The 13914-nt window shown below is 33.9% G+C and overlaps 1 protein-coding gene across 44 annotated transcripts in view; it reads right to left on the bottom strand.

Annotated features, from left to right (window-relative positions):
* Nrxn1 (neurexin 1) overlaps positions 1-13914 on the bottom strand; it is a 1091229-nt gene that overhangs the window by 570215 nt on the left and 507100 nt on the right. For 36 of the 44 annotated variants that reach the window (XM_048804359.1, XM_048804357.1, XM_048804361.1 and 33 more), the window contains 2 exons: positions 12973-13176; positions 10361-10387 (listed from right to left, as the gene is read on the bottom strand). In XM_048804359.1, coding sequence (XP_048660316.1) covers positions 10361-10387; positions 12973-13176 — 231 coding nt within the window. The remainder of the gene's footprint in view (positions 1-10360; positions 10388-12972; positions 13177-13914) is intronic. The other 8 variants (XM_048804364.1, XM_048804383.1, XM_048804397.1 and 5 more) reach the window with 1 other exon arrangement.

Below are 13914 nucleotides of genomic sequence, written 5' to 3'. Positions count from 1 at the left end.
CAAAATTTAGCACACCCTCAATTGTTTGGAATATTCTAAAATAAGCTTTTTGGAAATTAAGGAGCATAGTTAAAATAAATAAATAAGCCTAAGTTCCTGTCTTTGATTTAATTTTTCCCTTCTTTACTTTTCACTGGGAAGTCATAATTACACTTAAAAATCTACTTCTATTTTTGATAAACTGTGTAGAACGATTTAAGGAATATTTTGTCTTTAGAGTTGTTTTCTTTTTCAATGAAGGCTCCAGTGAAGGCTAAGGACATATAATCCATGATAACATACTTGTATCCTTCATGTAAGAATTAGAATGATAATATAATGATATGATTTACTAAAACCTGATTTATTTTAATTTTAATACTATAATAACAGGTTTGATAACAATTTTTTTTAAAAAGATTACCCTTGGCTTATTTACTAGGCTGAATTTCAGTTACTAACTTGAGTACTATGGTTCCTCTTGGCCATTTATATTAGTAATTAAAAATACCGAATTACTTCTTTGTCTTTGAATCAAAATCTTATGAAATGAATGGCTCACCTTACTGTCCAGAAAGTGCTCTAAAAAGATAATGGCCCAGCTAGAGCAGTGACAGTTATAAATTAAATCATAAGCAGAATTAACTTGGTTTATCTGAAGAGACAGTGTGTGGAAGCCTCTTAGAGCTGGTCAGGCATGTGCATGTTGCTGGGTGATCTTCCTATGGTAAGATGATGGTACGCTTTCCCTTGGGGGGTTATGATCAATGAGGATAACTTACACCAACAAATCTAGAAACATCTTGTCATGTATGGCTCTTCCAATCTGGTTGATTCCTCAAGATTTTGGTCACAGAAGATGCTAGTCAGTTTCCACTTAAAAAAAACACTGAGATCACTGATTTATCAGTGTAGAATTCACTTTTGTACATGTTTCCTCCCTACTCTCTTTTTTCAACAACCTCAGTGACCTGGAATTGCTTGATATTACTTTGGCCTAAAATGTGAGATAACCAACAGATTTTAAAATATGTATATTATATTCACATAGAGGATGTAATGTTTACAATATGTTGCTTAAATTAAAGAACATGATACAAACACAGTTGTACACTATGACCCTATATTTTTGTAGAGTGACTTACCAAATTGCATTTTCAGGAAAACTAGTTGAACTTATGAACACATTATTTAGCAAAGCATTTCTAAAATCTCACTTTTTTTTTTTCTGTATGGTAGATTATACCCAGGGCTTCACATGTTAGTCAAGTGTTCTACCACTGAGCTACATCCTCAGCCCTTTTATCCCCCCCCCCTTTTTTTTTTCTGAAACAAGGTCTTATAAAATTGCCTAGCTGACTGGCTTGGAATGTGCCATCATCATCCTTAGCCTCCCAAGTAGCTGGATTAGAAATGTACACCACCGCACTGGGCTGTTTTTAGCTGTTTTGAAATGAGGTTTTTGTGTTTTGTTCATGTTATTGTAATCATTATCATGGTCTTATTTTTTACTGGTTTGCTTATTTCAACACTGTTAGGTAAATACGTCTGTATTCTAAGAGAATGTTCACATAATTTTATTAAATGATTTCTTTTTCATGTTTTCAACTGGGAACTTTTATAATTTATGAAACATTTATAACAGCAATTTTTAGTCATCTCACTATAGGATGTAAATTTTATAATGTTTGAGTTTTAAGTTTCATTTGCATAAGTTACTACCTTTTCACTCAATGCCATGTAAAACATTACAGAATTCTTCAGATTCTTTAAAGGTACATATTTATTCACATTAGAAATTTTCTGATTTCAAAGATTTTGATTTCTCTGTGTGTCCGATAATTAAATGATGTGAGTTTTACCAGCTACCTACATTCTTCCTATGCAAAATGTAAAATAAATTGTTAATTCTTATATGAAATGTACATTTCTAAAGCAATTTTAACTGTAAGTATTATCTATAGGAAACTGACTTTATAATTTAATTAATTTAAGAGTAATATGCATGCAAACATTTTGAGTTTGTATTTAGATTGACCTTTTGGGAAAGGGGATGGAAAGGTGAAAAATTCTCAGTTATATGAATGATACATTCAAAGAACAAGTAATAATAAACAAATAATCCAATAAACAAATAAGTGCAATAATAATAATAGTCATTTATGTACTTTGAGCCTTTCTTAATTAACATTCAGGGAAATTATTTTCACAGTACATTTTTTATTCATCTTGCTCTTTGTTCTCATTGATAACAAGTAAAAAGAATGTAAAAGAGTTCTGTACACTGAACCTTTCAATCCCCAAATTCTTTGGTGGTGGTTCCATGCATTTTCTCCCCCAGTTTAAAGAGATTTGCCCATTTCACTTATGTGCCACATGTTAACCAGTAATATATGGAAGAAGTTGTATTTTATGACTAAACTGAAAACATTTTTAGTCATATAAATTGAGAAAATTAGCTTTTGTAGGCCTGTAAGTCTTTGTAGGCCTGTGTATGTAGACCTACGTCCCCTTAAGGAGAGTGTGCTATGTGGTCCCCTGCACCAATGATAGCTGATTGCATCAACAGTAGGCACTGCCACCAAAGCTAAAATATGTTGGGTAACTCAGGAGATGAGTTGATTTGAAAACTCTGTCCAATAGGACAAGGATAAATAATGAATCTGCTGTATTCTTTTTCTAGGAGAGCTTCAGTATTTAACACAAATAGAGCCATCAGCTGAGGAAACAGCAACAATAATAACTACTAGCATGCATAGGAAAGCAGAGAATAGGAACTATGAGGGAGAAAGCACCAATGAGCAAGTAGAAGATGTGGAAAACTAAAGGCTCAACAAAAGCAGAAGCAAGTCATTAAAAAGAAGAGTAGTACAGATGCCAGAAAGAGGGAGGACAATAAGTGACACAATGGCAAAACATTGAAAAGGGAGTCTTGGATAACAGAAGGATGGCAAGATATCCTAACCAGTTAGACAGTTAGAACAACACTGTGTGCTGAACAATCTTCCTGTTCTTGAACACCATTCTAATGTCCCCAAAGCCTGTCTGTGTTGTGACTGGAATTATTTCTTGTTTATATCACTGATTAGTATGTCCTTGTAGTCAATATTCATTACCTAATGTAACGTGCATTATTCATTATCCAATGTCATGTTTTTATTTGTTTTATATTGAAAGAATTTAACCCAGTTTAAATTCATATAAAATGTTATAGAAATAATATTTTTGTTCCCGAGTGTTAACCAGGAATGACCTTTAGGAAGTATTTTTAATAAAGAGATAAGAATGCTTAGCAATGTGGAGTTCAAATGCTCAAAAGTATATAGTCTCTTAAATGGATTAGAAATATACTTTTTATTTCTAGTAAAAGTTACCAATTGGATTAAAAAGTCCTTCCTTTGTATGTAATAGTATCATTCAGCCTAAAAGACTTTGATAGCATGACTCCTGAGTTAATAAGAAGTGAATTAAAGAGTTTCTGTTGTACCAAAAACAATTCTAAATTTTAGAAAAACTGAAGAAACGTAAGCCCAGAAGTTTGTTTAGCTACATAAATAATTAAGTAATAAAATAAATTATCTAAATCAAAAATTAAAAAAAAATAAAGATTCTTCAAGGTCTTCAAATTTTTTCACTTTCTGGAAGTTAGATCATGGTGTCGTATTGAAGAATACTTGTGCTCCTACAGCTGGAAGCCACTTACCCTAGCTTTCATGCAGTTAAGTGGACAAAGCCATCACCTTCTGAATTATGCATCTCATTCAGTAGATAGCAGATTCACACTCTTGCTTAGTGGTAATACATAAAATTGAAACCCATGATCATAATATTTGTTTGTATATTCTCTGATTGGCAAGCAATTGATAAGGTATACATTATTAACAATTTCTTTTTGAGTAAAATTAGGAATTCTAAAATTGAAGAAAGATGTGTAATCTATTCTTTTCCCCATGAGTAAAACTGAAGGATTTGGCAGATACTTTAGATTACTACTGAACATTAATACTATCCTAGGGATGAGAGGCTATGTTAAATTTAAGCTGTGGGGTACTGATTAGTCTGTTTAATACTGTGGAAGTTAACTTTTATAACTTGAGTCATTACAGGCACAAAAGTAAAAGACTCAACGTTCCAAATACAGAAAAAAAAAATACTGTGTCCTTTAAAGCTAATGAAATTCTAATCATATATCTTACAATGAGGTAAGCTAAATGCAACAGGATAAAAGCTTACTAATATCAAGGAATGTCTAATTCAAATTTTTACTCTTGATTTTCTGTATTCATTGACAATGTGTTAAAATGCTATCTACAGAAAGAGGAAGGTGAGGAGAAACAAAAGAAAGGGAAAAAAAACTGAAAAGAAATTCAAAACAATGAATGAAGCAGTCAGTGTTTAGAAACCAGCTTTAGCAATGCAAAAAATAAAACTATCGGACCAACGTGCGGTGGTCTCATACACTGAGTAACAACTGCTTTTATAAAAGAAAACTCTCCTCTCACAGAAACCAATAAAGGAATATCAAATTCATAATGTTTACTCTGAAATGTCTTATGTTTTTTCTGGCAATTTCTATCTAGGCCATTTTTACAATGCCAACACTCAACAATGAAAGAGCATTTGTTGAATCTGATCAACACTAATCTGGAATTGTGAATTACTTTCAGCATAGCTTTTTGCAGTGGCAATAAGGAAATGCTTTACTGAATAATAACTAAGACTGGATTCAAGATGAAGTTTCAACTTGCACAAGGGTAATCTTTTAGAATGCTGCAACATTATATATTTCCATATAAGCAATCAGTAAACTGTTCACCCAAATAGAACAAAAGTCATCTACTTTTCAAATTGCCAGTGAGTATTTTATTGCCCCATTTATGTAGCCATCCGACTACGGAAGAAAACTGTACTCTTCTTTAAATTTTATGTAAATTTTAACGTGGATAATTCAAATATGCTTCCTTTAAATTTCATTCCAATTTTGAAATTTTTCTAAAGATCATTGTCATGTCCAATTTACTTTGCTGCTTTTAGCTATTTTTTTTTCTGTCAGAAATATATGATCTTGCTGGGTGTGGTGGTACATGCCTGTAATTCCAGTGGCTCTGGAGGCTGAGGCAGGAGGATCTCGAGTTCAAAGGCAGCCTCAGCAACAGCAAGGTGCTAAGCAACTCAGTGAAACCCATCTCTAAATAAAATACAAACAGAGCTGGGGATGTGGCTCAGTGGTCAAGTGCCCCTGAGTTCAATTTCTGGTAAAACTCCCCCTAAAAAATGATCTCCATGTTTCATATTCAATTGCTGTTAAATTTTTGCTAAAAATCATAATTTATAAAACTTTCTTTTATTCTCTTCCTCTGTATATATTTTCAATGAAAAACAACCACCACAAAAATAAGCTGTGTTTGTATTTTCATCTTCCTTTATTCCTTGAGTACTTTCTATCCTAGCTGGTGGACAGGCATTGATTGATAAATGCTTCCAAACAAGGGATTATTATACATGATGGGGGGTAGAGGTGGTTGACTTCCTTTTACTGCTCTCTGCTCTGCAGGCACTTCACAGCTGCTCTGAACTGAATATTTGCTTCATGTTAGCAAGCGCCAGTCCCCAGAAATTTCCTCATATCTTCTTAAGTAGCTTGCCAAATGGCAGCCCGATCAAAGCAATCTAATATGGCTTAAGTGCCACTGGTTGACATTTTGCTTTCTTTTATTGCATTCCATTTTTATCTACATAGAAAAGTTGGTGATAACTAATATCCAGTTGATCTTTTCATTCTGGTAATAAAATGATAATATAAAGATCTTATTATCTGTCCCAGACATCCATCAAAGTACGTTTTCCAATAACACACTGCTCAGAATGTTTCTTATCAATCTCCAAGTCAAAAGTGAGGTTAAGTACTTGCCCTCAGATTCCCTTTTGTCTCCAGTACATGAGCACTGAAACACAACAAGAATTTGAACTTCAACCCTTGACATTTTGCCCACATTAATGTCATCTGGAATTTTGTCATTTCTGCATCTTAGATAAACTACTTTCTGTGAGAAGCCAAAAGGAGTTGGATGTTCTGCCTCCTAAAATAATGGTTTTAATCCCAGAGAATTTTTATTCTTCTAAGAAAATAAGAGGAATGAGTACAGGAGAAAGCAAAATCATTATAAATGGGGAAGTAAGAAGAGTGAATGGGTAGGAAGCAGGAGCAGGTGGGCAGAAGAGACTCATGTGTTAAGGTGTAAGGAAAGTCAAATAAAACAAACAAGCAACTCACAGATAGTGAGTTCATTAAAATCCATTTTTCTATGGATGTACAAGTGGCCCTAAGCCTTCCTGTGAGCAGAAGAATATTCTGTGATTATGCTATCATTTTGGAAAAACGAAAATTATAGAAAACAATTACATAAAAAAGTATAAAAGCCTCTTTGTATCCAGTGTACCAAATAGTTACTGAGCTTTAATACTCAGCTACAGTCGATAGAAGCAATGTTAGTTTTCAAATTTTCAATGCATGTAAACCTTCAAACTTCAGAACACAAGATTTTTGAGGAATAACAGGAGAGAAAAAATTGAACTATTTAATCAAGCAATACACCACTAACAAGGCCAAATTTTCAGGAAAAGAAAAAGCCTAATCTGTTTGGTTTTATTGTTTGGAATTAGTGGGCTTCAGATTTGAAATTGTTTGGAATTATTGGGCATCTTGGTCTCAGAGTTACCAAGACATTGGGCTATGTTTTTTGGCAAACAAAAAGAATACAGAAATAGACCAAAGGCCTGTGCAGACCCTGCTAATAATGCACTTCAAAGAATTTCACAAGGATTAGAAAATTCCTTTTGCATTCTTTATACTTTAAAAGACTTAATAAGTTCATTCAATACTATGGATCAAGAAAGAGGCTGTCAAACACTAACCTTTTCATGTAAATAATTCTTGAAAATAATTTGTTAATATTCAGTATGTTAGTATATATTTTTAATGAAAATTTTTATGTCTATAATTTTTTCATTAATTCAAACAATCTTCCTTCTTATGTTAAAAGAATGAGTCTTTATAATCATTTCCCATCTATCTTTATTAAAATTTCCTACACTGTTCAGGGAAGAAATTATCAGAGTTAAAAGATGGTGCCTCTGTTAGCAACTTTGATATAAAATTATTGAATCATGACGTTTATTTTCAATACTGGAGATGATGGAAGAGGCAAGGTTAATCTAAATGTCCTTTTATTCCCATCCTGAAGAGAAGAGAGAGTCATAGATAATATATCTTTATTCTTACTTTCCAATTCATGAATTTTCAAAAACTGCCCTAAATTTAATTCCAAATTGCAGATACCAAACATATTTTAGCAATGGTGTAAACTAATGTATATCTGTGAACTCATACTGGTCTGGGATTGTGGGCAGACACATTTTGTTTGCAATCAGAAAGATCAAAACACCCATTTTGACTCTGGAAAGGCCACTATTCATACAGATGGCTCATTTTAAAAAGTACCCTAACCATGCATGAAAACAAGTTTTTGACTTTTAAATGAAAAGAGGCTATCTTTCTTCCATTTAAAGATTCTTGATAGCTTTGCCTGTAAGGGGGGAAATTGTGGCAGCAAAGAATCTGAAAGAGAGAGTCCCAGGAATTCAAAACTTCCCTTTCTCAGAGCAGCTTAACAAAGGGCTGTCCATGGAAGATTCTATCACTGCATCTAAGCTAGTGACACAGGAGTGGCTGAGAAAGAAACATATCTGCCATCTCTTCCAGTCCTGCAGGTTTGAATATAAGCAGTTACATCCTTCTCACCCATTCTTCAATATCTAAAATTGGAGAATATGATACTATGTGTGTTTTACTTTCCATATCAAATACAGATGCCGTAAACTTGGGGGACAGAGAGTACAGGAGGAGAAGATGACTGTAGAAAATGCTAAGCAATTTTAGGTGAACGTAGGAAAATTTGTCTGAGAAGGTTTCTCTTCAAACTTAATAATTGAGAGTTTAATATTAGCTCTCAATGTAAGATAATCTTTTCTGTTATGGCTTATATATTTCCTGTGGCAATTTTCTTAAAGACATCAATTGAAGCACTTCATATTAATCTCACAACACAGTTGATATCATAATTATGGTATAATTTTTAGAGAAGGTGGTGTTATATAGCTGTGATTTAATAAATGTACATTAATCTTCTCAGTTTCAGGCAAACCTCAGACTCACAGAGAATACATATAATAAATCAGGCTTTCATTCAACTATATGTTTGAATAAAATACAGATATTTTAAATTTATTTTTATTGGGTAGCAAATGCACTGCAGGTAGAAATTTTGGCTGATTTAATCACTGTAAGTTAGGTTTGCATTATTTGTTTTGCAAATTCTTACATTTCCTCAAAATTGAGTCTTCTTCATTAAAGTTCCCAACTACATCTGCTCACTATTTTCCAAGTAAGACAAAGGTAAAGAAAATGACAACATTACCTGGTCATTGAATGTTCTTTCCAGTGACTGCTGTCCACTTAAGGCATGTGCAGTCCTGTCCAGTTGTGCACTGAAAGCTCATAATCATTCATTCAATATTAAAGTAATTTAAGTATAACTCATATTTTTTAAAAGGGGAAACTTTAAACCAGCAAAAATCTTGTCTTCAAAGTTATTCTTCTGTAGACTATCCAGAGGAATAACCAGCTCCCCTTAATACCAGAATCTCATGGCATTGGCCAAATGAGTACATGAGTCTATGAGGGTACTATTATGAGAATATATATATATATATATATATATATATATATATATATATATATATAGCCACTGATGTAGCAAGAGAACAGATTCACATTTGATTTGGTTAATTCATCAATTGTTAGTGTTTAAATAGTAACATTTTATGAATTTCATGATCTATATTTAATATAAATAAGAGAAAATAATATATAAGATAGAGGTCTAGAAAAGCATATTCCCCAACATTTTTTAAGATCAAGAAAATCTGTAGTTGCATTGAAGAGTAAATCTGACTTTGTGAGAGAGTATGTCATGAGTTGACATTTTCCCTACATATACGTCTCAGAGCTGAAAATAAAGTGGATCATGGTGTAAGACTTGCAAAATGTGTAGTCCTTTTCAAAATGTGTAAAAGAGATAGGATTAAAAAGGAGATAAGGCATACTTGAAAAATTCCATTTGTATGGGTGTTTAGAGAGGTTATTTTCAGGAAATGTTCTGTTTCAGATGAGTTTTTAATGCATGGCATGTTAACTATATTTTGTAAAAGATTTAATGTCCTAATTCATTTACCTTTTTATTGTGATTGGACAGACTGATTTTAAAATACATCACTGCAAATGTGAGCTGTATGAATACAAATATGAGCATTTGCAATAGAATGAGTTTTATTAGAAAAATTGTCTTGCTTTCGCCAATTTAAGACCACCATTTTGTTCATCAGAAGACTTACTTCCATTTGGAAACACAGCCTAAAGTTTGGGAAATAAGCTCCATCAACTCACACTCAGCTTTCTTCCAAGGAAATAGAACACTGTTTTACCATGGTAATGAGTGATAAGAAGTTTATTAGAGTCATTTTATTAAATAGCTAATGGCTTTGTGATCACTGGAGATTTCTTTATGTGGTCAGCAAAACCTGGAAAAGAAAAACCTAAACATTGATGTAAAGAAATAAAATAAATGTACTTTTTAGATAATGCTACAACTCAAAATAAAATCACAGTCCTTATCTCCTTTCAGATCTCTAGTTCAAGTTCAAACAAAACTCAGTCCATGCATCTTTTCTGACTCATCATTTGGCATGCATATCACAGATTTGAAGGGTTTTGGTTATTTTTGCAGATATATGATAGGGATGTAAAAATTCATTATGTAAATAGTCTTAATGATCAAGGATGAACTCTTTAATAATTTTGTAAGAACATAGAGCTTGGAAAAACACATTTTGCTATGTACAACTTTGAGTTTAGAAGGATTTAATAGTAATTCTCAAAGTGAGAGAAGTTAAGCACTTGCTTTCCATATTTTAGAGAGAAAAACTAATGAAAATAAGACTCACAGTATTTTCTACTGGAGTCCCAGATTTGGCAAAACAAATGTTACTTGAAGTATCTGAAGGTTAACGTAGGTGTTTGCACTTTCTGTTACAAAATACTTGCCACCTCTTTTCCCACATGGGAATGGGAAATGCAGTGGGAAACTCTTCAGCTGTATGATCTTCAAAATGAATTTTTACAACCCAGATGATGGACTGGTCTACTTCAAAAGTGAGATCATGAGTTTTCTAAATGCATTTCTCTTGTTTTCTCTCTTTTTTCTTGACTAGCTTATATCATAATGGAGGAATAACATTTTAAAAATTTTGAATAGGCACTTACTGGAATTACAGTTAATCCTGATACAATCTAGATGGGGAAGAATAGATGAAAAATGAAAATTTATCCTTCAAGGTAATAGCTGCAGACATCCAATAAAATCACAGTCCACCCTTCCGGGGACAGACACATGCAAATATGGCCACTCTATATAATTATACTTTACATACTTCTAGATCCCAGAATCATTCTTATAAAACTGCACCATTGGAAACAACAGTAGAATGTTTTAAAAAATGGCCAATTCAAACAAAGCTACATGGTGACAAATCTAAGTGAATAAAGAGTAGTTAACTGTCAAAGATGCTTGACTTAGACTGGTTGCAACTTTCTCCCCATCTGTGAAAGAACATATCATTGTTTTCAGCAAAATTAAAAAGTGCTCCGTCACAATGGGGTGCAGTGCAAGCTCAGCTAGGCTTAGACATCTTGGACCTCCAAAATCTAATATCCCACAAAGGCCAACACAGTCCTTCAGAATTGAAATGGTCAAATGGACAGCAAGGTAAAATTATTGTCATTTTACCCTAATGTTTGATTTTTGTTTGTTTGTTTCTTAATTTTATTTGCCTGGGTGCAAATAGGTAATAGCGAGATGTTGGCTGGCTTCTATACCTTGTATTAATCGGAGGAAGAGTAAAACAACTGTATGTAACCTTTAGAAATGACAACGGTTAAGGGGTAGTCATTCTTCTGAGCCCACAAGCCTATGCCTTTCTTGGAGCTACCAATATTACCTCTATGGAATAAGGGTCATGATGAGCACTGCTATTGCTTTTCCCTTTCTTATAAGGGACAAGCAAGTACTAGAAGATCAGAATGTCTAGTGTGGATAACACAGACTGTGATTACAGTGGTTATTTTTTTGAAAAAAAAACTGTGTGGAATGCTTGTGTTTATCTATAGTATACACTTGTTGGCTTTGGTTTTAATATTTAATGCCTTTGGGGAACATGAAAAACATAAACCTAGATTCTGTTTCCATATAGCTGAGTTTGTCATGTGTCGTCAACCGCATCAGAAAAGTGGTTGCAAACAGCCAAGGACCAGCACCTACACAACTCTTTCTACAGAATGCTTTGCTGTTGAAAATATTCCCAGGAGTGTTTCCACTCAGATTAGCAGTCTCTTGACTGCAATTAGGTTGATTGCTTTTGATTGACTTGTAGTAACCTAGCATTGTCACTAGAGGGAACTCTAACAGAACAGAAGAGGATAGTGCTGTGTGTTAAGTAGTTAAAGAAAAAAAAAAAGAACTTTATTATTTAACTTAATATCACCAGTGTTAGTTGAATGTAATTACATGCAAGAAACTATCAATGGGTGGATTTTATATTTTATGAGTTACCATTCTGCCCAACACAATTTGAAATTGTAGGTAGGGTTTGTCATAAATGTCTCATGTCATCACATTTGACAAGTGTTTTTTATGCATCTATGTGATTTAAGATGTTTATTTTCCTTCCTCTGTTTATTCATTGCTATGTGTGCTTAACACTTTCTTGAAACACAGTAAAACCTCATTCATTTTTACTCCTCTTATTTGGAGTTAATGTTAATATTGATACTTATTGGGCAGAATATTAAGTCTTCATTTTGTGGAAACTCAGATCTCCTTTAGAAAAATTAAAATAAAAAAAGAAATCCTGTAAACAAACCATACTTTGAAAGTCCAAGTTCGGGATCTGAACTAATTTCAAGTACTTTGCTGTGAGATGATGTCATATTTTGCAAAAAACAATGTGCTAATTATGAATAAACCATATTCATCCATTAAAAATCAGCCTTGCAAGCCCTTTCCTTGACAAGATTTTTCCAGTTATTAATTTGTGATTTTCAATCTAATTGAAAAAGATAAATTGCTTCCATTTTAAAATCTGTAATTCATATTTTCTCTTAATTCAGCCTGACCTTTCCCCCAAATGCATCCAGATTGGTGAGGTTTTACTGTAGAGACTCTTACTGCTACACATAAGCAGGAAAGCATTGTGTTTCTGTAGAAGAGCCTGTGTCCTTAGTGTTCTCATGGCTGTTTGCTGAGGGCCGCAGACTTTGGGCGTTGAAGGGTTGTGGATTGCTGTTTGATAGCAAAATATCACCACACAGTACTTTGAAATAAAAAGGATGGAGGACCACAAAGGTGACTGTTCAAAGGAGAAGCCCATTAAGGAGAATAAGAACAACTGCTGCTGACCTGGGCGACAAAGCTAAAATTTGATATTTTGTTTGCAAATTAAGTAAAACTAGACAGATTTTTTTTTTATTTATCTGCCAGAATATCATCTACAGCCAATAGGAGAATCAATTAATAGAATAACAGGGAATTCAGTTGGAGGCATCATTAAGCCTCATAATTTACATTTTCAATTCACCTCCCTGATAGATCCAGCTTCCCTTTTAAGAACCTTCAGTGGTAGGAATCACAAAACAGTTATGTTAAACAGAAAAACAAAAAGATGCCCCCCCCCCAACCTAAATTAACTTAAATGATGGAAATAAGACCATTAAGTGTTTTAACTTTCCATGGCAAACAGGCTACTTGATAGATGTTTGCAGGCAAAACTGAACAAAAAAGTGAGTAAGTGTTAGTTCAATGGTGGAAGGCAGGTGGTTACCTAGATTGACCGTCAGTTTCACGCGCCCCGCGTCCAGCTCCAGGCGGAGGGTGTCTGCGGAGTCTCTGGACGTGGTCGCCATCAGAATGCCATAGGCACGCTGGGACCGGAACCTTAAGGACACGTCCTCTGCTTCCGTGTGCATCACCACCGGGAGTTGGATTTTCATAAACATACTCCCGTCATAGCTCAAAACCGTGGCCTCTATGGATGGGAAATGAATAGAGCAAGTTCTTGGTCATTTAAATGCATTTAGAACTTAAAAGGGAAAAGGGAAATGCATTAAAGACTTCTAGAGAGAACGCAAGACTACAAAATCAGCCCATCTGCCTGAGAAAGGAAAATTTTTTTTTTAAAGAAAATTGGAAAGAAAAGTCACAATCTAGAGAACTTTCTTAGTGAGGTATCCGCTGCAGTGCAGAAACAGCAGCACCTCTTCTTTTTTTCCCCATAGCACTCTCCACCTATAGCAATGACTGTATTAGATTGCAAGTGTTTTATATGCACCTCCTTCTCAAGAGCAAGAGGTCATACTCTTTTGCATAGCTCTACAGGGTGAACCTGGTTGGAAATATCAGCAGTTATGGACGGCTGAGGTCACTGACTAGATCTGTGAAATCAGACAGCCCTGCCTAGGTTTTGAGTCTTCATCTGCAGAATGAGAGAGTGCTACAGGAAGATCCCTACGGCCTGCTCTGCCCCCCAAAATCCATGGTGCCAAGAGGAGCTACTGTTATCATAGTTGCATACTCTCTATCCTAAAAATGAAAAAAAAATATGACTTAAACATAGGAATGAAGCCAACACTTCACCAAAGGTGATTTTTCAAAAGAAAAAAAGAAAAATCGATAGTATTTTACCAAGTAACAAAGGATGTTTTTTTCTGAGCCTCTCAGTTTAATAAGGTATTTTTTTTTAAAAAAAAAAGCACAAATAGTAATG

The sequence above is a fragment of the Marmota marmota genome, unplaced genomic scaffold, assembly GCF_001458135.2.
Source record: "Marmota marmota marmota unplaced genomic scaffold, marMar, whole genome shotgun sequence".
Lineage (NCBI taxonomy): Eukaryota > Metazoa > Chordata > Mammalia > Rodentia > Sciuridae > Marmota > Marmota marmota.
Note: the sequence above shows the minus strand (reverse complement) of the source record. Positions and strands in the feature narration are given on the sequence as shown.